This window comes from Plutella xylostella, chromosome 17 (assembly GCF_932276165.1).
Source record: "Plutella xylostella chromosome 17, ilPluXylo3.1, whole genome shotgun sequence".
Lineage (NCBI taxonomy): Eukaryota > Metazoa > Arthropoda > Insecta > Lepidoptera > Plutellidae > Plutella > Plutella xylostella.
The window spans coordinates 10,795,255-10,818,872 of NC_063997.1; the positions used below are offsets into that span (position 1 = coordinate 10,795,255).

At 39.1% G+C, this 23,618-nt stretch overlaps 3 protein-coding genes and 1 long non-coding RNA gene across 5 annotated transcripts; 3 read left to right on the plus strand and 1 right to left on the minus strand.

Moving 5' to 3' along the window:
* The first annotated feature begins 647 nt into the window (after positions 1 to 647).
* LOC125488535 (N-acylneuraminate cytidylyltransferase) lies at positions 648 to 3,237 on the plus strand. The gene is made up of 5 exons (XM_048626672.1): positions 648 to 1,048; positions 1,522 to 1,724; positions 1,898 to 2,108; positions 2,353 to 2,520; positions 3,126 to 3,237. Exons 1-5 carry the CDS (start codon positions 1,017 to 1,019, stop codon positions 3,223 to 3,225), a joined length of 714 nt encoding a protein of 237 aa, XP_048482629.1. The 5' UTR covers positions 648 to 1,016; the 3' UTR covers positions 3,226 to 3,237.
* On the minus strand, positions 1,808 to 2,538 carry LOC125489750. Its single transcript, XR_007267212.1, has 2 exons — positions 2,415 to 2,538; positions 1,808 to 2,115 (listed from the first exon to the last, which is right to left on the minus strand). It is a non-coding gene; the product is annotated as an uncharacterized LOC125489750 (long non-coding RNA).
* On the plus strand, positions 2,936 to 9,374 carry LOC105388536 (sorting nexin-8). Of its 2 annotated transcripts, none has more exons than XM_038109244.2 (7): positions 2,936 to 3,247; positions 3,534 to 3,799; positions 5,782 to 6,007; positions 6,808 to 6,913; positions 7,383 to 7,554; positions 8,104 to 8,269; positions 8,836 to 9,374. In XM_038109244.2, the coding sequence occupies exons 2-7, from the start codon at positions 3,594 to 3,596 to the stop codon at positions 8,980 to 8,982; spliced, it is 1,023 nt and encodes a 340-aa protein (XP_037965172.2). In that variant the 5' UTR covers positions 2,936 to 3,247; positions 3,534 to 3,593; the 3' UTR covers positions 8,983 to 9,374. The 2 variants fall into 2 exon arrangements, with proteins under 2 accessions (XP_037965172.2, XP_037965171.2); XM_038109243.2 differs by having other exon boundaries at positions 2,937 to 3,237.
* Positions 9,375 to 10,778: 1,404 nt separating this feature from the next.
* LOC105388527 (glutaminyl-peptide cyclotransferase) lies at positions 10,779 to 23,205 on the plus strand. The gene is made up of 6 exons (XM_011559455.3): positions 10,779 to 11,027; positions 11,554 to 11,884; positions 12,134 to 12,366; positions 15,417 to 15,486; positions 15,888 to 16,043; positions 22,785 to 23,205. Exons 1-6 carry the CDS (start codon positions 10,923 to 10,925, stop codon positions 22,934 to 22,936), a joined length of 1,047 nt encoding a protein of 348 aa, XP_011557757.3. The 5' UTR covers positions 10,779 to 10,922; the 3' UTR covers positions 22,937 to 23,205.
* The last annotated feature ends 413 nt before the right edge of the window (positions 23,206 to 23,618 follow it).

Genomic DNA, 23,618 nt, shown 5'->3' on the forward strand with positions numbered 1-23,618 from the left:
AACATCGTGAGGAAACCTGCATATCTAGATCTAGCACATCTAGATATGTGAACCCACCAACCCGCAGTGGACCAGCGTGGTGTGAAATGGTCCAAGCTTAGGAAGGCAGTTTAGACCTTGGGGACATGCACAAAGGTTTCACTCGAGAGAGCCAGGTGCAGGTACTTACACCACCACAGAGAATAGAATAGAATAGGGGTGACTCAGCTCGTCATGTTGAACAAAGTACAGTCTGTTTTTTAATCTCAGACACTAAATTGATAGGTTCTGAACGTTTCATCATGCAAATTATTATGTTTGGACAGAGCAAACTTACGCGTCGTGACAAGTCAAGTACCATAACAGGCCACTGCCGATGCCTGTTAAATAAACATCTTTATCGCATGAAAATCTCCACCACTCCTCTTTGAATTTGCATGAAGGAAGATGAGAACTTCCCATAATAATATTGTCTTGTTAACTACATTTCAAAGGCGTGGAGAAACTACGTTCGAAAACCCTTAGATCTCCGGGGTCCCTCCGGGAAGTCATAAGCAACCTAGGTCATCTACTGGCTTTCTGGCGTGAGCTTAGGTGACATAATAGCTAGTCATCCCATGGGTATTTCACGCATAATGGTCCACTTAAGAGGCTAAATGCGGAAAATCTGCTCGCCATTATAGATATATGTATAAATCAAGTCTTGCATGATGATAACAGCAAGTAAAGAGCGTTACCATAGGTGCTAAGTCTAAAAATAAAATAAAACCTACATAAATTATCAGTCAATACTTAACTAACTGAAGAGTTTTTATTCATCGTAGGTAGTTAGGTAGGTACTATATTTTTTGAATAAGTAAGTAACATCAATATTTTGACAAAGTAGGTAGATACTCTATGTGTTTGAGAGTTGAATAAGCCAATATAAATAATAATATTATCTCGACCAATTTATCGTATCTCGAGACAGGAAGAAGTAATAAAGATAGCTAGTACTAGAGACATCCTCTTAGTTTAAAGTGAACGGTCTCGTAAACATGTTTATTGTGCTGGTGTTTGTGATCATTATGTATGTATTTTACCTATATTATCTGAAATTGTTTTATGGATCTTTCTTACAGTTTATTACGAAACTACAAATGTACAGTAATTCATGTCTTCTATTTATAGGTAGGTACTTTTGCAAAGTCAATTTATTAGGTAGGTATCTATATGCAGTAGGAACACAACATATAATATACGAATAGATACGAGGAACCTTAATTCAGGGAGAAACAATTAAAAATCTATTGTGGCTGGTGTACCAATGGATCACCGGGACGCAAGTGCTTAAAGAGTCTTTAGGTACCTACTTTCAATATCTAAATGATGTTGATTCTGAAGGTACAAATTCTAATTTTAGTGATGTTTACACCTTAAATTGTTTGTTTAAAATTTGACTAACTATAATGAGTGTTTACGGAAATATTACTTCTCAGTGGCAATATTTATAAGTAGTTTGAGATTATTAAAACTAACAAAGAATATGATTTATACAATTAGATACCCTACTGTGTCCAAAACTGATGAAATTGCTGCGCTCATATTGGCTCGTGGTGGATCCAAAGGAGTGTATTTGAAGAACCTGCAAACAGTCGGTGGTGTTTCATTGTTAGCGCGGACAGTGCACACTGCCAGAGCTGCTGGATTAGTCGATGTTACAGTTTCCACTGATCATCCGCTCATTGCACTTGAAGCACTAAAATGTAAGTAGGGATATTTTACTTATCATCGGAGTACCTTACCTACTTATAAAAAAAGCAAAATCCAAAGCAGTCTAAAAAAAATGAATCTTTATAGGAACATATTGATGATCACATAAGCCTTAATTAGTTATAACTGTATAATAAATTATAACTAATTAAACTTTTCATTATAGGTGGAGCCCATATATTTCACCGCAGTAGAGTAACATCGTCAAACGTGGCTCCTTCCATTTGGGGTTCCTTAGAATTCTTGGACAAGAACCCAGGAGTTCGAACCTTAATTCTGCTTCAGGCCACATCACCATTCACTAGAGCTTCACAAATACGTCTTGCTGTAGATGCGATAAAAACTAACAGATTTGATTGTGTCTTCTCTGTAACAAGGTAAGAGCTGAAATTAAAATTAAATTAATGGTGGCGAACGTTAGTGCTTTATTTATTGAAATAATGACAAGCACAGAACCAAAAAACTTGGCGTAGGTACACAAAGAGGCTTATAGGTACATATTATATTGGGCCATAGATGGCTGATGATGATGATGATAATGATGAGTGGCTTATTGTAAAATTGTTTGTAAGTTTCATTGTTCTCATTCTTTAAATAGGTAATTAACATTTATTATTTCAGGACATTTCATCTTCGCTGGAAAGAGAATAAAAAGTTTGTAAGTCCTATAAACTTTGACTTACAATTTCGGCCGAGAAGGCAAAGTTGGAGAGGAGAACTAGTTGAAACTGGAGCATTTTATGTTGCAAGACGTTCCCTTCTTGAAGCTGGATATTTTCAAAATCATAAGTAAGATCATGGTAGCCATTCTGAAGATACAATTTCCATATTTCCATAGTTGCCTTAGAGAAAATAAATAATGTAGTTTTCTGAGAAAACAGACATTAGGTACTATTTGGTAATGTTGTAGACCGTGGTGACGCGATTTTCATACTACGCTGAGTGGGCATGACTTTTATAATTTTTAGCAGTTTCCGTTTTTTTGTTGATGGTGATCGAATCCATAATTTACACAGGGTGGATTTTATCATTTCAGTTTAATGCGTAACTCTCATTAGATTTAGGCACTAACAGAAATAGGCAGACTGCGTCAGGCACTCAGGGAGGTAAGTAACATAACATAACGCTATTTTCCTTATTATCAATTATTTTAATTTACGTATGGCAGCCCACATCTGCTTTCCCAACTTTTTTGTTTTGATTTTGACAGTGACAGAAAAGGTGCAATCGTGTCCTGCCTCCCCTCCCTTTCCTCCGTTTCGCGAACTTATTTTTATTTTTAACTTTGTAAAAGTTTACGTGTCGTATTTTAATAAACTTTTAACAACGATTTTAAGTTTAATTTCGAGAAACTGCTATTTAAATATACATAGTGACAATTGACTGTATTTCAGTTGTACTGTTGTTGAAATGTCCCGTTTGGAAAGTTTGGAGATCGACTCGTATTGGGATCTGAAACTTGCCAATGTTTTGTGCAACTCCAACTTGGTTTAAAAAGTAAAGTAGGTAAGTACCGGTAAGTAAGGATATCTCCTTGCTTTGAAACTAGCTAATATATTCTGATTCAGACTGGAAGATCAAACAACTTCTAGTCTGAATCTAATTAGAATAATATTGACTTGTTTTCTTTTATTAAGTCCATATCAATTATGTATGCTATAGAATGCAACTACATCATATAAGTAATTAACAATAAATGCACTGAAGTACTTACATGTGAAATCACAATTACTATGTATTGTTTCTTAACCAAGTGTAACTAATCCAAAAACACTTAATATTTATCATCTATCTCATTACAGATAAACCTTCAACCTATTCACCAAACCAAAACTAGCATTCATTCCATAACACAAGCAACAATGTCAAGTAGTACGGAGCCAGTGACGTACGAGGAGCTGGAGAACACGGACGTGATCAGTGTGGAGCTGGTGCCGGAGCGGAAGGGGCTCATCCTGAAGCACTGCGAGTACTATGTGAGCTCGCGCCGCCACGGCACCACCGTCACCCGCAGATACAATGAGTTCTCACAGCTCTATGATGTACTGCTCAATAAGTATCCATATAGGTAAGAGATTTTGTGCATTACCACAAATTAGTCTAAAGTAGTCTATGTTAAAGAGGAGTTTGAAATTTTAATTCACAAATGCATAAGGTGAATTAAGGTGTTTCACAAATGAGCTAAACATCTGTTTTATATGGACCTAGTTTTTGAAAAAGTGCCTACTTAATAGCTTCTGGGTTGGGTCACAGTCATTGAACAACTAATAACTGTGTTTATTCACAGTTAAATTAGAAAGTTTAGGCAAAGCAAAGCTGAACACATTATCCAGCAAAACCAACAAAGCTTTGACCTTCATTAACTAACAGATAACACTGTAATCTAGTAATACTGAACCAGACATCCTATTTTAGGTATAAAAATATTTGTTTAAAATATTACAAGAATGTAATAATAATTGAATACCTATAGTTATATTAGATGAACATGTTCACAATGAAACATCTTTTCGGATGTCTAGGTACTGATCTACTGATGACTGATAAGGTGATAAGATAACAAAAATCTAGGTATACTTTATGTTGTAGATCTCTCTCAGACATCCATAACTTACAGCTGATAGTGTCAATGCACCAAAGTACTTTCAAGAAATATCAATAAAATACCTCCTTCAACCTCTGTCTGTCAACAATAATATTACTTCTAATGATATCTTCCATGTGTGTTCGAAGATCCTGTGCAAAATACTGCTGAGTCGGATGGCGGGTGCAGTGGACACACACTTGAGAGAAGAGCAGGGTGGTTTCAGACCAGGCAGATCATGCACAGACCAACTAAACGTTGTCAGAATGATTCTCGAGCAATGCAACGAAATGCAATGTGAGATCTTCACATTGTTCGTCGACTTTGAGAAGGCATTTGACCGAGTGAAGTGGTCCAGTATATGGCGCATACTCAAAAAGAGAGGAATACCGGAGAAGATCATCGGACTCATCAAGTGTCTGTATGAAGGGTCCTCCTGTAGAGTGATGCATAAAGGCCGTCTCACTGATCCCATCCCAGTGACTTCAGGTGTTAAGCAAGGGTGTCTGCTGTCTCCGCTCCTGTTCCTTATTGTTCTAGACGACGTGATGTGTAGAGTGACTTGCAAATGCCAAAGGGGCTTACCCTGGTCTGAGAATAAGCACCTGGAAGACATAGATTTTGCGGACGACCTGTGCTTGTTCTCTACAAGTCGTTCTGACCTCCAGTCCAAAACAAACGACCTTGCCACGGAAGCGGCGAAAGAAGGTCTTCGCATCAATATTGGGAAAACCAAGGAGATGCGCCTTCGGTCCCTTGATGACCAGCCGCTCCAAATCAATGGCGTCGACGTTGAAAGGGTTAGCAAATTTACTTACCTGGGGGGAGTAGTAGATCCAACAGGTGGGACAGACTTGGACATAGAGAGTTGTCTGAACAAGGCAAGAGGCGCGTTTGCCCAGTTGAAACCAGTGTGGAGCTCCAGCGTCATCACCCGGCGAACAAAAGTGAGGATTTTCGAGTCTAACGTGAAGTCAGTCCTGTTATACGGTTGCGAGACATGGTTCGTTCGGAAAGACCTATCCAGCAAGCTACAAGTATTTGTCAACAAATGCTTAAGGCGAATCCTGCGGATTTACTGGCCACGAACCATTTCGAACGCGGAACTGTGGAGACTGACCAAGCAGAAACCTATCGACCAAGAAATCCTCATTAGAAAATGGAGGTGGCTGGGGCATACCCTTAGAAGACCTGGAGAAACTCCTTCGAAGCGCATACTCACCTGGCAGCCACCTGGAAGCCGTAAAAGAGGCCGCCCAAAAACAACCTGGCGACGTTCTGTGGAGAGTGTGGCAAAGGTTATGAGGATGGAGTGGGAGGATCTCGCAGCCGCTGCCCAAGATCGAGTCAGATGGAGAAATCTTCTCAAAGCCCTTTGTCCCTGCTGAGGGACGTCAGGATGGATGTATGTATGTATGATATCTTCCAAAACCTTAGTTTAAAAAAAAACTTCCTCCTTTCCCCAGAGCAATATGCAGTCTACCCCCAAAAAGAGTGAACGTGAACGGCGGCAGCCCGCGCTTCCTGCAGCGGCGGCGCGCGGCCCTGCAGCGCTGGCTGACGCTGGTGGCGCGGCACCCCGTGCTGGCCCACGACGCCGACCTCAGGGCCTTCCTGTGCGAGCCCAACCCGCGGCTCGAGAGGCCCAAGCACGATGAGTTCATGCTGGCGGGCTGTCAGGATCCTACGCCCGTAAGTTTTTGGTTTTCTGTTGTGTGAGCTGTAGATTTCTTAATATAAGTAGCTCTATGGCCTACCTCAACCAATGATATAAGGTTCATGTTGAAATTTTAGCGATTCCGTAACAATATACTTATTTGTTATCCCATGCACACAAACAATCTGGACCAGTGTAAGTAAGTTTAACTTTCCTGATTATATAGGTAGTTAGTTGTTTTTAATTTGATAATGTTTCTCGTATATTAACATGCACCTTGTTTCGGTGTGCTAATTAAAATATCATTAAACTTTAAGCACCTAATCAAAACTTCTGTGTCAGTAGACATGTGACTCTTTTTACCTAAGAGTTCCTTTTACAGTTTACGTGGTCTAACCACACACCACTTTAGTAAGTAACTGATTAAACTCGCAAGCTACCCTCATTATAAACGTTATTATTTAATTAAATTGATGTTATCAACTTTGCAAATTTATTTAAGTCAATGGAAGGAACTAGTGCCTAAGACACAGGCTCTGCCTAGTTTAGGTGCTAGTAGTATTTAGTATCTTACTGTGTAATCGTGTACCTATAGAATATTCTAGTGATATTATAATTTCTTTAAATGTAAAACTACTGAGTTTTATAATTAAGTCATTGTACCTTTATTAACTCAGTTATGAAATAGATTAAGATACAAAAATATAAACCTTTTAGTGCCAATAAAACATTTATTTATTTATTGTTTTCACTGGTCAGTAGACACATGACTCCTTTAACATATGTGTTCACTGTGCAGTAGACACATGACTCTACACCCCCCGTCCCCCGGCAGGTGGACATGCTGACGGAGCAGCTGGCGGCGGCGGCGGCGGCGGAGCAGGACCGCCTGCGCCTGCTGCAGCTCGGCCTCGAGCGACTGCTGCAGATATTCGATAAAGGTAATGCTTTTACTTAGTGAGTCAGCAACAGATACTGGAGCTAGACTAATAATAATGATATCAAACACGACACGACCATCCGAATCTAAACGAGACAAAGTCTGTGATATCTGTATTGGACAGCTGAAATATTAAAATATAGATCTGTCTTTAAAAAAATATCTACCTCGGCCGGAAATTGATCCCGGGACCTGCGACATAGCAGTCATGCTCACTAACCACTACAGCATGTGGTCGACACCAGCGATAGCGTTTTTCACTATGTTAAAATTATTAGCCAGCAGTACATAGAACAACGCGGACTCGATGAGGCAGTTAGATCAGACTCGGTCGTTGACTGTCCTGAATACGGGAACCGAGAATATAATACGAGCCGGGAAATTGAGTCTCTACAATTAATTTTAACATACCAAATTTGATGAGCTTTAATATTTTATTTTAACTCAAATTATGTTTATTCATTTCCCAGTGGAATCTCGTCTAGAAGCGGACCGCAGCGACGTGCGTGCCCTAGGCGCTGGACTGACCGCGCTCTCCACCGCCAGCCTCCCCCCCTCGCCCCTCCCCCCCTCTCCCCTCCCCCCCGCGAGCACCGCGCCAGTGAGCGTGCCGTCGCAGCCCCGCTTGAAGGAAGCTGCCCGGTTGGTACCTACACAATGTTTCAAATATACGTAGAGTAGTCTGACCAGTATGCCTTGAACACTGTTAGAATAGCTTAGATTTAACACTATCTCACCTGTTATGCTGTCATGGGTGGGTGTATAGTTGGTTGTATTATTATTATTTTGTTATTATTGGTACACCACCCTCTAATTTGTCACTTTGTTCCCGCAACATATAAGGTTGCCTGTAAGAGATCGCTCTCAGCGATAAGGCCGCCTATTGTACATTAGTTCTAGTCTATAAGTATGTTTTTTTTGTATGTCTGATTTATTTGGTGTTCAATAAAGCAATATTCTATTCTATTCTATTCTATTCTCACCCAAGTCCGCGTTGTTCTATGTAACCCACATTTCAAATTACATACAGGTAAAAAAAATATTAGTTATGCAGGCATGTACCATGTACATGTCTGTAGCTTTTTACAAATCAATTTCCCATTTGTCTACTCTAACATTAAGTTTCCATACTTTGAGTCACATGTCTACTCTGTCTACTCAACAATTTACCCCTCCCTTCCCACCTTCCAGAGTGGCATCAGAGATCCCGGACATGCCGGAGCAGGACGACTCGGGCGCCATCTCCACGTTCCTGCTGAGTGTGGACGCGGTGGCGGCGGCGCGCGCGCTGGCCGCCCGGCTTGCACGCCCGCAGCCGCCGTCGCGGCAGCGGTATGCGCTGAAGTGTCAACTGCAGGTGAGCACATACTGACATTAAATTTTGACTGCTGAATGGTGTAGTGGTAAGTGACCCTGACTGCTATGCTGAAGGTCCCGGGTTCGATTCCCGGCTGGGGCAGATATTTGTTTAAAAACAGATATTTGTACTCGGGTCTTGGGTGTTGATATTTATATTTAGTATGTTTCTATTTATGCATTTGTGTAGATATATCAGCTGTCCGACACCCATAACACAGGTTCTGCCTAGCTTGGGGTCGGATGGCCGTGTGTGAGATGTCCCCACATATTTACTATAAATAAAAACCTAGATTGTAGTTTTGCTGAGAAAAAATGTATTTTCAAAAGGCAGATCAATGCCATCAGGAAAATCCATGCTGGTCCGATTTTAAAATCTTATCTCGTACGAACTGGAGTCTGAGCGTGTGTGATATAGTGAACACTTCGGTAAGCTTCATCAGCCGGTTACATGATAAATTGTATCTGCAAAATAAATTAGATAACTACAGACTATATTTCTGAAAATTGAGGGCAAGTTTAATCTGCTTATGACCCCTTAACCAACACCATTACAACTGTCCCCAGGAGGCGCAAGTAGCCCTGGCGTACGGGCTGGCGGCGATCCAGGCGCTGCCCGAGCTGTTCTGCGCACGCGCCGAACGACACGCTGAGGCCGCGCGCCTGTGGGCCGATATACACGCGACTCTTGACCCAAGCCACAGTAGACAATAATATACACACGGCTCTCAATGCAAGCAGTACTAACGCGACTCTCGATGCAAGTTACAGTAGATAGTAGTTCACATGCCGCCCTAGACTAGTGCAAGTACAACAGAACTCAGATCTCCCGCGCACTAGGCATAGGCAGCCAGGCTGCGCAGCCAGGTTGTGGCAGCCAGGTTGCGGCAGCCAGTAAAATATGGAATTCGTAGCTGCCTAGTGCGTGGGCTCCCATACAACGTCATATTATTATGATATTATGTTTCACTAGCTAACGCAGCCTTAGCTTATATTTATGTGAACGTCATAGTAAGATTTTGAAGTTAAACTTCTTAATTATAATACTTCACATCTGCTAATAAGACCATTGTATGAATTTGGCTCGAATAAACTTTATTGTTAACCCAATCATCTCTAATAGTACATATTATTATCATCACAATAACTCTATGAAATTTTAGCATAATATCATGATATATTTTTTACATAAGTAGATTTAATATAATGTAATTAATTATGTTTCACTGAATGACCATACGGTAGGTAAGTATTTACTATATTTAAGGAAACAGACAATTGGAGCTCCATTACTTCTGTGATATAAAAAAAACTATTTTTAAAATATATTTCTTGTTATGTATTAAGAGATAAATATTTTGTATATTGGCATTATGACATACCTATTTAATTAAAAATATATTTATTATACAGTGACTAAAGTGTTATTATTATTAACTCGTACTTACCATTACCACGTACTCTACTACCCACCTAGGTACCTAGTTACTAGTGCTAGTTACTGACACTGTGGAGGGTGGAGTTAACAGAAACGACGTTCAGAATCGTTTGACAAAATTGAAAATGTTAATAGGTAAGTACTTGTTAATTTTTTCCCGAGAAAATTAACAAGTAAAATGGCTTCTCCTATACAATAAAAGGGAAGAGCATTTTTTAATTTTATTTATTTACAGTAATCCACAGCTCAATATTAAAAAGCATGACTAAGGGTCACTTTTACCAAACGCTAAACGTATTTAAAATTGTATTTAAATCAAATTTTAAATACATTTTGTACTAACTGACAGACGTTTGACAGGCTACTAAATACGTTTAGCGTTTGGTGAAATTCCACCTAAGTGTTTTACAAAACTGGTAGAGTAAGAGCTCATTCACACGAAGACGAATCGTGATTTTTCACGAATCGTGTTTTTTCACGATTCGTTATTTTTTTTGACGGGAGCAATGCTTTTTATATACCCATGTTCACACGCTTCACGAATCGTGAAAAAAGACGTAGACGGATACGTCGGTCACTACGGTCATTAGAATTTATACCGAATCGTCAAAGACGTATCCCGTGTGAATGCGCCCTAAGCCGAAAGAGGTTGTTCAGAAAGACCCCCGCCCCCGCCCGCAGGTGACTCTCCTTATCTCCTTTCGGCTTATATTATGAAAATCAGTTCAGTGTTTCAGATGTATCTTACTAGCTTAAATAGTGTTTGTGGGGAATGAAACGTTGCAATAGTAATCCCAACATTAAGCCATGCGAGTAAAAACGTAACTATTTTGTAACTGCGTACTACCAATTTGCTTACTTGCGTACTGACTTACTGTCCATCCCTAAATTATTTATTTGAACTATTATTTTGGTATAGTTTATTCCGAAATCACCGATTGGTGCAAGTTGTTGCAGGTAATACGCTACCCATGAACTATCTGTAATCAGTTTACGCGAAACTAGCGCCATATCCGGATTACAATATTCGGAGTCGAATTGTACCAAATTTGACGATTGTTTACTTTAGCAGCTTTGATGTTTGTCAGACGTCAGTTTTCCGAGGCGAGGACGTGATTTCCCACAGGTCCACTCTCCACACACGTATTTATTTATGTGGTTTCAAATATTAAGTTGAATAGAAGTCACTCGTCTGCTCAGACGTGTTCTCGAGCAAATGCTCCGCGCAGTGAAAATGACACGGACATTTTCGTATTTTACCGTTGCCACGTTATGTCTCTCCTATGTGAACAGTGATAGTGTAAAGTTCTACGAACAAAAGGTAAAGTTTTGTACTTGTTGCTTATTTACGCTTACTAAATATTAAGTAACTTGAAATTGCATGATTATCGATGAAATAACTTGTTCAAGTACCTAGGTCTTGGAAGGATTTAGTTTCAGAATAATAAAGTAGCTTAAGGAGTGTCTTATCTAATTAATTTACATAGAGCTAAGTACTTAAGTTGCTTGACCTTAGAGTTTAGGTAACCTAGATAGACAGCCGTCTAGTTTTATTGTTGTCAAATACAGCCACAGTTTATCTTAGCAATAGAAGAGCAGAGAGTGCTTACTATGAATATCTTAATTTGTTATGTTATTCAGAATCACCTAAGTATAGTATAAAGAACATTACAACTATGTACTAAAATAATATTGACACAGTTGTGTGTTTTTATATGCTTTTCCATTGGTCAATTTCAAGAGGGAATTCAATTTTATAATTTGGACCAATAGCTTTCGTTTTATTCTGGAGCATGTTCTGTAGTTAAATAATAAAGTATAAGTACAATAATGATGTATTATTGCAGCACCATCATGAACACAAACAGTTCTCGGAACAAGACGTGCGGGCGCTGGCCGCACTCTCCGACCAGACTCACTTCAGATCCGTGCTGGATGAAATACTCATCCCGAGGGTGGTCGGGACCCCCAACCATGAGAAGGTTGGGAACTACATAGTAGGACAGATGCGAGGCCTCGGCTGGGACGTCAAAGAAGATACTTTCGTTGATAATACCCCTGTGTTTGGAAAACTTACCTTTAGGAACATTATTGCAACATTGAACCCAAATGCGGATAGATATTTGACACTAGCCTGCCACTATGATAGTAAATATACAAGGGAGCATGTGTTTGTTGGTAAGTTTGTAAATTTATTTTAGCAAATTATATATTTGTAAGTTGTGCTATATTAAATTTTCCATAATTTTTCTTTTAAAAGTGGTACAACTATCTAGCTATCTTCTGTGTTCTTCATTCTAAAACGCTATAAAACTGGTTTAAATAATTATGAATAAGTACATTGAAATTGGTCTAAATGCTGGTAGGTACTTACCTTATAATAGCTAATGTACCTACAACACAACATTAACCAATCTCACCCTCTAGGCGCGACGGACTCAGCGGTCCCGTGCGCGATGATGATGAACCTGGCCCAGGTGATGTCCCGTCAGCTGGAGCCACTCAAGCGCGCGTCGCTCAGCCTCATGTTCATATTCTTCGACGGGGAGGAGGCGTTCCGGCAGTGGGGGCCCACCGACTCCATATACGGGGCTAGACATCTCGCCAAGAAGTGGCAGAATACGCCCTACAGGGACGGCACTACGCAGCTGCATAGGATTGTGAGTAGAATACATATTTTGTAAGAAAGAAAGAAAAAAAAATCATAAAAAAACACACACAGAAACAACACATAAGTTTACAACAAAAGTTAAAAAGGGCTTGTATTTAAACCTTCACCAAAAAATATTCAATTCTGACTCCAATAAATTCGAAATCGCCGCCAAAACGGATAAATCGTCACCAAATCATGTGTCCTATAATATTGCAAAAATGAACCAATTATTTTTTTACTGTATACCATAAAACTATATCAACACCATTTAAACTTATTTGAAACCAGATAAACTATATTGTCGCTAAGTAGATGTAACCAATATATTATTTTATGAGTACAATTTTAGTAACATTGCTAAGCCAAAAAAAATAATTAAATAATAATAAATAATAAATAAATATGTGGGGACATCTCACACACGGCCATCCGACCCCAAGCTAGGCAGAACCTGTGTTATGGGTGTCGGACAGCTGATATATCTACACAAATACATAGATAGATAGATACTGAATATAAATATAATTGTGCCCTAAACCAAAGTCACTTGTTAAAATACTTTTAGAATTAAATAATTAGTAGGTAACTACTATAATATATCTTTATATCTTCAAACGAGGGTGGGGATAGGGATGCGAATTCAGATAAGGATGGGAATATGTACGGGGACGGGGACGGGGACCGTGGCGACCTTGGCGACCTAGGTGGCCTTGGGGGTTTTGGGTACCTTGGCGACCTTGGCGACCTTGGCGACCATGGCTACCTTGGGGACCTTAGGCACCTTGGGTACCTTGGCGACCTTGGGGTCCTCAGGCACCTTGGGGACCTTAAGGACCTTGGGAACCTTGGGGACCTTGGGGCCCTTGGGGACCTTGCGGACCTTGGGGACCTGGGGGACTTTAAGCATCTTGGGGACCTTGGTGGCCTTGGGGATTTTGGGTACCTTGGTGACCTTGGGGACCTTAGGCACCTTGGGTACCTTGGCGACCTTGGGGTCCTTAGGCACCTTGGGGACCTTAAGGACCTTGGGAACCTTGGGGACCTTGGGGCCCTTGGGGACCTTGCGGACCTTGGGGACCTGGGGGACTTTAAGCATCTTGGGGACCTTGGTGGCCTTGGGGATTTTGGGTACCTTGGCGACCTTGGGGTCCTTAGGCACCTTGGGGACCTTAAGGACCTTGGGAACCTTGGGGACCTTGGGCCCTTGGGGACCTTGGGGTCCTTGGGGACTTTAAGCATCTTGGGGACCTTGGCGACGTGGGGGACTTTGGGCATCTTGGGGACCTTGGCGACCTTGGGCACCTTGGGGACAAGACGGGGACGGGGACCGCAATATACCTTATTTGGTTTGAAATAAAATTTAATGATGTTTATATATTTTTTATGGTATGTAAATAGTGCCAACATTTCTACAATATTATAGGAAACACGATTTGGTGATGATTTATCCGTTTTGGTGACTAAAAAGAATATCTATTGTAAACTTGCAATTATTTGGAGGCGTGTTTATTTATTTTGGAACGTAAACGTTTTTATTTGGGATTTTGATTTTGTGGTTGGTTTAATTAATTTGGACATAATTATTTTTTTTGGTGCTAGGCGTTAGCGGACAAAAATTTTTTTTGGTGATGATTTAAATTGTACCCGTTAAAAAGTAATAAAAATAAATAAAAAATGATCTGAATGTTGTTTTCCGGTGCCGAAACGAATATTATACTATCATGTGGTAACATGGTGTCATAACAAGACGAGATTCAATTACTCAACATAAGTAACGTTGCTAAGCATGTTCATTTAGGTAGTTAATATTACCTAATAGGACAGCGGGCCATACCGAAGTACTAGATCGAGTAGGTATTGCCTTTCACCATGAAATAGTTTTGTAAATATCTGTACCAGAATACTTAGAACTGTTCTAAGTTCTAATCTAAGGTATAAATGACACAATACTGCCATATACCTATGTACCTAACTGAAGTTGAAAACTACCTAAAGTAAAGGAAGTCAATTTTTTGAAACGTGATACTGATTTTGATGCAGAATGCTTAAGAACATCAATCATCTTCATCAATTCATCACTAAACAAAAAAAATATATTTGAATCTGTTCATCACTTTTGTTTCCTACAACATTACCAGAGACTCACAAAACACATAGTATTATACCTACCTACCCTCCTAGCTACATACAAACTCGTTAAATAATCAATATGTATGGAGTCGATCGTCTTTGCCAGATTTGATTAATAAATTGCCTTTTTCCGATCAGAAAGTACCTACTTCCCGATAGGATAAATCTTTTTCCGATCAGAAAGAAAGACCTACCTCCCTATAGGATAACTCTGAAGGTAAGTAATCCTGCGCGTGAATACCGCTTTACATGTAAATACCATTAATGAAGAAAGTAACTCGGGTTTCCCCCCATCTCTGATAATAAATGTCTCGTAGAATTTGAATCAAAACATTATGCTTATGCATCTGAGTCATATCAGATTTGAGATAAGTCGGACGGACGGCGCAAAACAGGGAAGACTTGTGGAAAGCACGGATCGTATGTCATAATAATATTGTGTTTATCCTGTTAGTCAGACGAATGCATATCCAACTCTGTTGCCCGGAAAATAAGTTAGTTAATTAGGTATAACTACTTATTTGTTAATTTATTATTACGTATCACTATGGTGGATATTTCTAGAAATGTCTTTGATTACCTACACAAAAATGCCTCAAAATCGATTACATGCTAATCATTTTATGCTTCATTGAAGATCTTCCATTACGCATAATTCGATATAGGTAGGTACAGCGATAGCGATAAAAATGACTCATAAAAATAAGTACTTACATATTTTAATTCTGAAAAAAACATTCTCCAAATTGTAAATGAGAAGTACTTTAGTATGTCCGATCCCTCCTAGGATAACATAAACTTGTATCACTCCTAATTTTCGTACAGGGTTTACGAGACAAAACTCGTAACCCCTACTCAAGAACTACAATCGCACATTTCACACCCATCCTCCTTTAACCGCGCAACTAAACTCCACTTCTCTTGCAGGACGTGCTGGTGCTGTTAGACCTGCTGGGCACGCCCGACCCCGTGTTCTACAGCTACTTCCAGGCCACAGGTACGTCCAGCCTGTAGATAGACACTATTGTACCGAGTTACAATGCTACTTGGGAAGGGTGAGGTTTCTTTGTAGACTTTGCATAAGGTCAATAAGGTCTATTGAAAATAAATTATGGTTCTGGAGTTTCTCGCCCCCGTAGAATATACTTAAAGCTCCTTTCCGAATGGACAGTAGTTTTTTTTTTACTATTTCACGCTAAAACTACTGAACGAATTTTCATATAATATCGTATGCAGGATAAGCTGAAACCCCGGATTAACGGCTACATTTTATCCCGAAATTCCCATAAAAACTTTTTAGGCGAAGCGAAGCTCGCGTATTTAGAATACGACCTAAGTTACCCTCTTTCGGCTTCCTTTACCACTTTCCCCCACTCTGTATTCCACCTAACTCCACAGAGAAGTGGTACCTCCGCCTGGCCACAGCTGAACAAACGCTGGCGCGGCTGGGGCTGCTCGGCGGCTACTCGCGCGGGAAGGACGAACAGACCTACTACCGGCTGCGCAGTTCCGGGTCCTTCATAGAGGACGACCACATACCGTTCCTGAGGAGAAGTGAGTTGCCTTTTGTTTTACTGGTGGAGTGGAGTGTTTTTTTTTTGTGGGTCGTGTTAAGGACGAACAGACATACTACCGACTGCGGAGCTCCGGCTCCTTCATAGAGGACGACCACATACCGTTCTTGAGGAGAAGTGAGTTGGATTTTGTTTTACTGGTGAAGTGTTTTGTTTTGATGGTTGCATATGATTCTGATTCTTCATTGAAGACGACCACATACCGTTCTTGAGGAGAAGTGAGTTGCCTTTTGTTTTACTAGTGAGTGGAGTGGTTTGTTTTGTTACTGTGGGTTGTGTATGATTTTGATCAAAGGCTGTTTTTTAATCACAGATACTAAATTGAAAGATTCTGAACGGTTTATCCACAGTCGATTGTCCTTCAAATAGAACAATACGTCTGTCAATTTAGTCTCTGCTGAGATTAAAAGACAGAGTTTAGGATGAAGCTCGATTGCTGCATTGTGTTGTGTCGACCCAAAGGATAAAAAATAACAATGGGGCCTCGCCCTTATGTGGTAAAATGAGCTCCGTTCGCAAGAGATCGTGTTGGCGAGGTTTGTAGATTTTTTTTTCCGTTTTATTCATGAAATTTCGGCAAATATTTACCTATCTAATCTTTTGTTTCATTTCATGGTTTGATAGAAAGTATAATTGATAAACTATAGGTAGGTATGTGTGGGTGGGTAAATAAGCTATGAAATTCAATCTTATTTGATGTAAATATGAAATCTTTAAAATGTGATGAGCCTGAAGTCCTTGTCAAAGTCGATAGGGAATATCAGACGGCTAATTTTATTATTTCTAATTTGTAGTTTGTTGAGTCTTGTGAAGTCAATTAAGCACGCTTTTCACTACCATGTTATTATAAATAGGCCTTGTTATTACTACTTTACTCGCCAATGTTACAGTACGGTTCCATAACCGAAGTATTGGATCGACGCCATTTACTTAATTGCCTTTAATTACGTTGATTGAAGCACTTCTAATAGGAAAACCATATCTATCGCTAGACGAGTTACCAGCGACACTCATAAAATATATATTGCTTATAATACCCGATCTTCTAAGAAAATAGAACAATACTTAAAGACCTTCTTGTGAAAATATTATATATTAAACTTAATCAAACATTCAGGCGTATTCTCACCACATTTTTGCTTTCGCTCTAAACCTAAATGCGTGGGTGTCGAGGTCTATTTTTAGGTGATCCCTGTGTGAAACAATTCCATCAGTATGCAGGGAAGCCCACGTTTGTGTAAAGGGCATTCATTCATTCAGTGGGCGGATTGTTTAGTGCCGAGACAAGAGTGGGCGTTATTTGATTACTCTTCTCTTACCAGTGTCGGGGAAAGATATTATGAAAAGAACGTGCTCTGTAGTAAAAACAAGGAAAGATTTCTTTAGTTTTTATTATTAAAAGGAAGAGACGTCATTTGTTACGTGCTTATACTCGTATGCTGTCTAGTTTTTCGGTAAATTTACCACAGTTAATTTGTTATAAGTATTTAAACCCGTTTATATCATGCGGTCTTTCTCATTATCCGTTGACCAACAAGTTTGAAACTTTATCAATAAGAAGCCTCTTTATTACTTTCAATGGTATTTCTCGTTAAAGAGCTAAGCTGGCTTGAACATTATAAAATAAAGACTCAAGGAATTTAATCGTTTTAGATGGATTCAGTAAAATTAACCCGCACGAAGTTCACTGCTGTAGCATCAAAGCCCATATTTTGTTAATTATATTTGAATTTGTGACGTTCACGAACAGGCAAACGCATCAAGCGGCTGCCTAATAAATAAACAGAAGTTAGGTACCTTAGCTTTAACTACATAAATCATCCGTTATGCAATCTTAATTATAGTTGAGAGTCTTGGAAGAGCTTCAAAACAAGGCTAGAGTGAACTTTCCTTGGGGGAGACTTTAAATCCAGCAACGATCGTGTTTACCTAATGATGAAATAATGAATGATATATATTATTGGAGAACTAAAGTTACCGACATACTCGTAGCCAAAAGGATTAGCATGCTGAAGTGGCAATGTGCTGGCCACGTAGCCCGCAGAGCCGACGACCGCTGGAGTAGGAAGGTTCTGGAGTGGAGACCCCGTGTCGGCAAACGGCGTGTCGGTCGCCCCCAACCCGTTGGACTGATAATCTTCGGAAGCCGCTGGATGCAGATGGCGGGTGACCGTTTGGGGTGGCGATCGTTAGGAGAGGCCTATGTCCAACAGTGGACTATAGAAGGCTGAGAGAGATATATATTATTGTTTGCACGGTAAGAAACATTGGCAAACCGTTTCCAGAGCCGTGGTTTACGAGCTGTCGCAAGAAGTCCTCGGTACAGGACGACCATATTCCGTTCTTACGACGCAGTGAGTTCAGTGTTTCGTGTTCTGTGGGGTCACTCTATATGACGAAAAACTAAGTTTCGGGAGCTGCTGCGCGAGCCACGAGTCTATCTTGTTACTTTTTATCTACGTGGCGATTGCACGACAGCTCCCGTTCGTTCATTTTTCGTTAGTATAGATAGAGTAACCCTCCCGTGATTTGACTCTTTCCTTTCTTTCCTTTGCCTGTGTTTTTTTGTTTGCAGCTTCATTAGTAGCTTTTGTACCTTGTCAAACTCACCGAAATGTGAATTATAGAATGGATAAATCGGCAGTTTGTAAGATTGACAAGATACAACGGTGAATAGCTAGCTACTAATGGGGCTTACTTTTAAGGGCCCGTACAGGGTGACGTGCCGCGCCAATTTTGGGTTTTCAATGCTCTTCACACAGCACACGCAGTGACACGCACACATGTAAGTTTGCACAGTGGGTCGATAAACTTTTACTCGCCAACTTTATTGACAATTATGTTCAAGTACATTTTGGGTGATTTTAGGGTAAGTAAGTATAATTCTTACTTACACTGGTAGGCACCAGGAAAGAGTAGAAATTAATAGGGGTGCCACTTTACTCTATACTCGGAACCCGATTAGCTTTCTCAAACAAATGTGGTATTTACTTGTAGAAAGGTAACTAAAAGTATTAAAGTGTAGATAATAAGTTTCGGGCATCCTCCAGCCAACTGAACCCCGACGACAAAGCAAAGTAAATACATAGTGTCGCAAAAGGGCTATAGTAAGCCAAAAGGGGATGACTCAAGGGGTCATTCTGAACAACTTTTGTTCTACGAGATTTGCAAATACGCGAAAAAAAATATTCGTTTTCCATGGTAAAAAGTCACATGTCCAACAAAGTTTCTATGAAAAAGGTTTTTTTTGTTAATTTCCAAAACTCGTAGAGCAAAAGTTCAGAATGACCCCCTGCCTTACTCCTTTTTACCCGACTGCCTAAGGAGGAGGGTAATGTTTTTTGATTGTATGTATGTATATATGTATGTTTGTCTGTTTCTTTGTTCCCTCCTGTAGCCTAAACGGCTTGATAGATTTTGATGTATGAGGTATTGTTAGAAGCGTATTGATGGCGCGATGGCTATAGGCTATGTGACGTTCCATTAAAATGTACATAGCGCCCTCTTGAGGACATAACGTGATGATCGAAAAAATAATAATTCAACTTTGCCGTGTAAGGTATCAAATTAAAGGACTTGATTTTCACATTACAAAAATATGCATATTGAAGGTATTTAAATAACAACACCAAAATTATTGAAATAAAAAATGATCATGAACTACCTACCGACGTAAAATTTCATAAAATAAAAACAACTAAAAAGTTACAAATAAAAAAATACAATTATAAAAAACTAAAAACCTGACTGTACGCTAAAAACATGAAAACGAGTCCCAATGTTAATGGAAAGTATCGCAGGCGGGGACCAACTTGACCGCCACTCAAGGCCGTTTTCTAAGTAACATTCAGCTAAATGGTGAACCCTCTGCTGGTATAATTTGTTTATATACCGCTTTTTCAATACCTGTAAGTACATTTTTTGGCAGCATAATATTTTTACTTAATTTTAGGGTTTTGAACGTCAAAAGAAAAAAAGCAACCGTTATAGGATCTCTTTGTTGTCCGTCTGTCTGACTGACTGTCTGTCACCGCCCTTTTTCTCAGAAACGGGTAAAGATATCAAGCTTATATTTCGCATAGATGGGGAGTACCCCAAAAAAAATATTATGGTACTCCCTGTCCCACACAAGTAAATTGGGGCTTATATTTTTTCCAGTTATTTTGATGTGTATCCTTTTTTTTCTTTGTTGTTTTGTATAAGTATGTGTTTCTTTTCTTTAAATCTGTATTTTTTTGTTGTTGCTGTCTATGTGTCGAAAAAATGTATCTTTATCTTCAAATCACGCCATCTATCGTTTGTTTTTTTTTGTGGCTACTGTCTATAGAAGAAATTCCGTCATTGACAATTTTACGTTACGAATTTATTTTTATTTATTTTATTTTTATTTTTACATTTTCGTGGAGAATCAACAGCATTTTGTTAATAAATAATTATTACTTATGAACACATAACAACTTGATGCCATTAACAGAATGAACTTAGTAAACCCAGTAAACCTAACACATCCAGAGGAAAAACAAAATCTCTTTCTCTCTCTCTGAAAAACATACTTAATAGCCCAAACTCGATGCTTTTAGCTATTAACATCTTTGAAATAAAATTGAGCCACCACCGTGTTACTGCCCTCATCAGATCCTCACGAGACCATACCTAAACCAGCACCAAGAGACTGTATTTTTGATCCCTAACCTAATGTTCGTGCGTATTGTCATCACTTAGATCCATTCGCTATATTCCTGCTCCTCATCAGACCTTTACGAGACTGTAATATCACGAGAATATTGCACACTATCTAATTTAATTTAATGTATTGAATATACTGGAAGAATTATGCTTCCTCAATTTCAAATCAAATTATGTTGGTGTCATAAAAGTTGAAAAAGTGCAATGACAACCAATGTGCAGTGATTTTGTATCTGTACACGATAAGATCGCGAGCTGTCAGTGCTGCCTAAACCGACGTGACCCTTCTTTGGAGGCCAGCGGCCAACTGAGTCAAACGTCACTTGTGTTTATGATTTTATAACACAGACAGCCGCCATAGATATTTGTATGAAGATTTGAGGGAAAAAAATTGCTCAAGTTTGGGATTAATTTACACAAAATAAGTGTGTGTTTATTAAAAAACAAGGTATTTAGCGCCTAGTCCAAGCTTTTAACTTTATAATATGATAAAAATCATATGAAAATTCTTAATAATTACGACACAGTTGTTACAATACGGGAGTGTGATTGACTGGTTTTTCTTGATATTCTGAAATTAATTTACAGTTATCCATAATCATTTACTTAAATTCGAATGATTCAGCACCTAGCTAGACTCTTTAACTACCTGTGTGATTTTTTTCAAGGCTGTAGAGCATCATTTACTACATAATTCTATGACAATGCCAACCCTCGATTCCCTATTGCAGACCCTTAAGTGCAAACTTTACAATGTCTTAAATTTCCATATTTTCTTGTTTTCGGCATGTCAAAACCTTTTGAGTACCTATATTTTGCGTAGTTTCATGCTCTTTCAATAATTAATAAGTGTATAAGTAAAACAGTTGAATAGATGAGGAGATGATTTAAGTGTACACAAGCTAAATAAATAACTATGTTTTATTTCAATTTACCTTTATTTTACTATGGTATGATAGTAACTACATTGTGTAACACGTGTAACACTGATTTATTCGCGAATGATTTGCCTAGGGCCCGTTCACACAGACGGGTTCGAAGGAGAGCATTTAATCACGTTTATAATATAATTATCTTGTTGCAACGACTCAAGGTTCTATTTCCGGACCAATCTCTTTGTACCACTTTGTACCAAGAGTAGACAACTGACAAAGACTTTATTAGGTACATCAAAAACATACGGAGTGCCTTTCTCCAGATATGATTCTATTTTCGCGACGGGAACAACAAAGGAAATATGATATTTTCCTTGGTCTTGGCACTTAGCCTTGTACGTCTTCTGTACCCTCGCTTCGTCTTCTGTATTATGTTATACCTATTATATCCATTCTTTCACAAAGTGCATTTATTTGACAAATAAAATTTATGTTGTCATAGAACTTAGTACCTACTTGGAGACTGACATCATATCATAGGCATAATTTCAAGCGAAGACACAGGGGCAATAGGTAGTAAAAAAATGTTTTTGTGTAGACAATGCTACATGGTATGTAGTAGTACATACTAAGGGTGACTTGCACCAGCTGACAGTATAATGTTAGGGCAGGAGATCATTGAATTCATTTTGAATATCTTTTTGTAGCTAGCCACCCTAAATGTGCATGATCGATGTACTATAAAACTGTTACTTCGAGTTCGTCGTATCTTAGTTTGGTATACTAAAGTAATGTGTGCTACTTTCTTTCTTACAATATGTATTTGTGTTTGTATTTCATTATCGGCTTAGCAAAAATATTTATATCATCATACTGTGATTTATTTATCTTTTGAACTTTTACTTGGAGTTCAGTGGGACGAGAGGAGAACGAACTACGAGTATTACGAATCTACATAAACTTTCATTATATTCATCAACATCCAGTAATCGCCCTCTGCTGGACATAAGCCTCTCCAATCAACATCATCTTTCCTTATCAAACCTTTAACAGGTATTTCACATGGTTTGCCTTACCATTAAAAATATAACTAACTAAATCTGATCGACTGTTAATTTTCTAAAATAAATAAATAACATGTCATTCCTGTTTACTTCCAGACGTGAACATCCTGCACATAATCCCATCTCCATTCCCCGCGGTGTGGCACCGCGCCGACGACGACCTGGCCGCGCTCGACTTCAACACCATCGACAACCTCAACAAGATCCTGCGCGTGTTTGTAGCTGAGTACCTGCATGTGCAGCCCTAGCGGACCTCCTTGCTAGCGCTACTGGCCAGGAGGTTGAGACCAAAGAGGTTACACTCCTTGGTGTTAGATAGAAGTATGCAACCTTAGCGATGAGACTCCTTGCAAAGAAACGAATGCAACCTTAGCGGTAGGGTAGGTTATTGTTACTAGTTAGATACAAAAACAACTTTAGCGATGATACTCCAAGTTAATAGACAAAAGTATGCAACCTTAACGGTAGGACGTAGGACTCTTTGTTACTGGCCTAGTATACAACCGTAGAGGGAAAACTCTATGCCAGTGTTTTTCAACCTGTGGTGGGGCCCCCCGGGGGGTCGCGAAGCCTCTGTAGAGGGGTCACCAGCTCTTAGCTGTTATAGCGTAAAAAATATAATTAAATATATTTTTCTTCAAATAATTTTACATTGAGCTTTTTTTGTAGTTACTTACTAAAATTTTAATAATTTTTTTCTCAAATAAAACATAGAAACGGTTTATAAATACTTATAACACATACATTAGGTAGATATATTTTAAAAACTGCATTAAATAAATGTGCATTTTTCAAATAAGGTGCAAGTTATGCGTGGTATATTTTTTTTACAGTACGTAGGTACCTATGTAGAGTCAATGTTGCTTATAAAAATATGATATTTACCTTTTATGACTTCCGAAACCGTGTTTTTTTAAACATACAGCATTA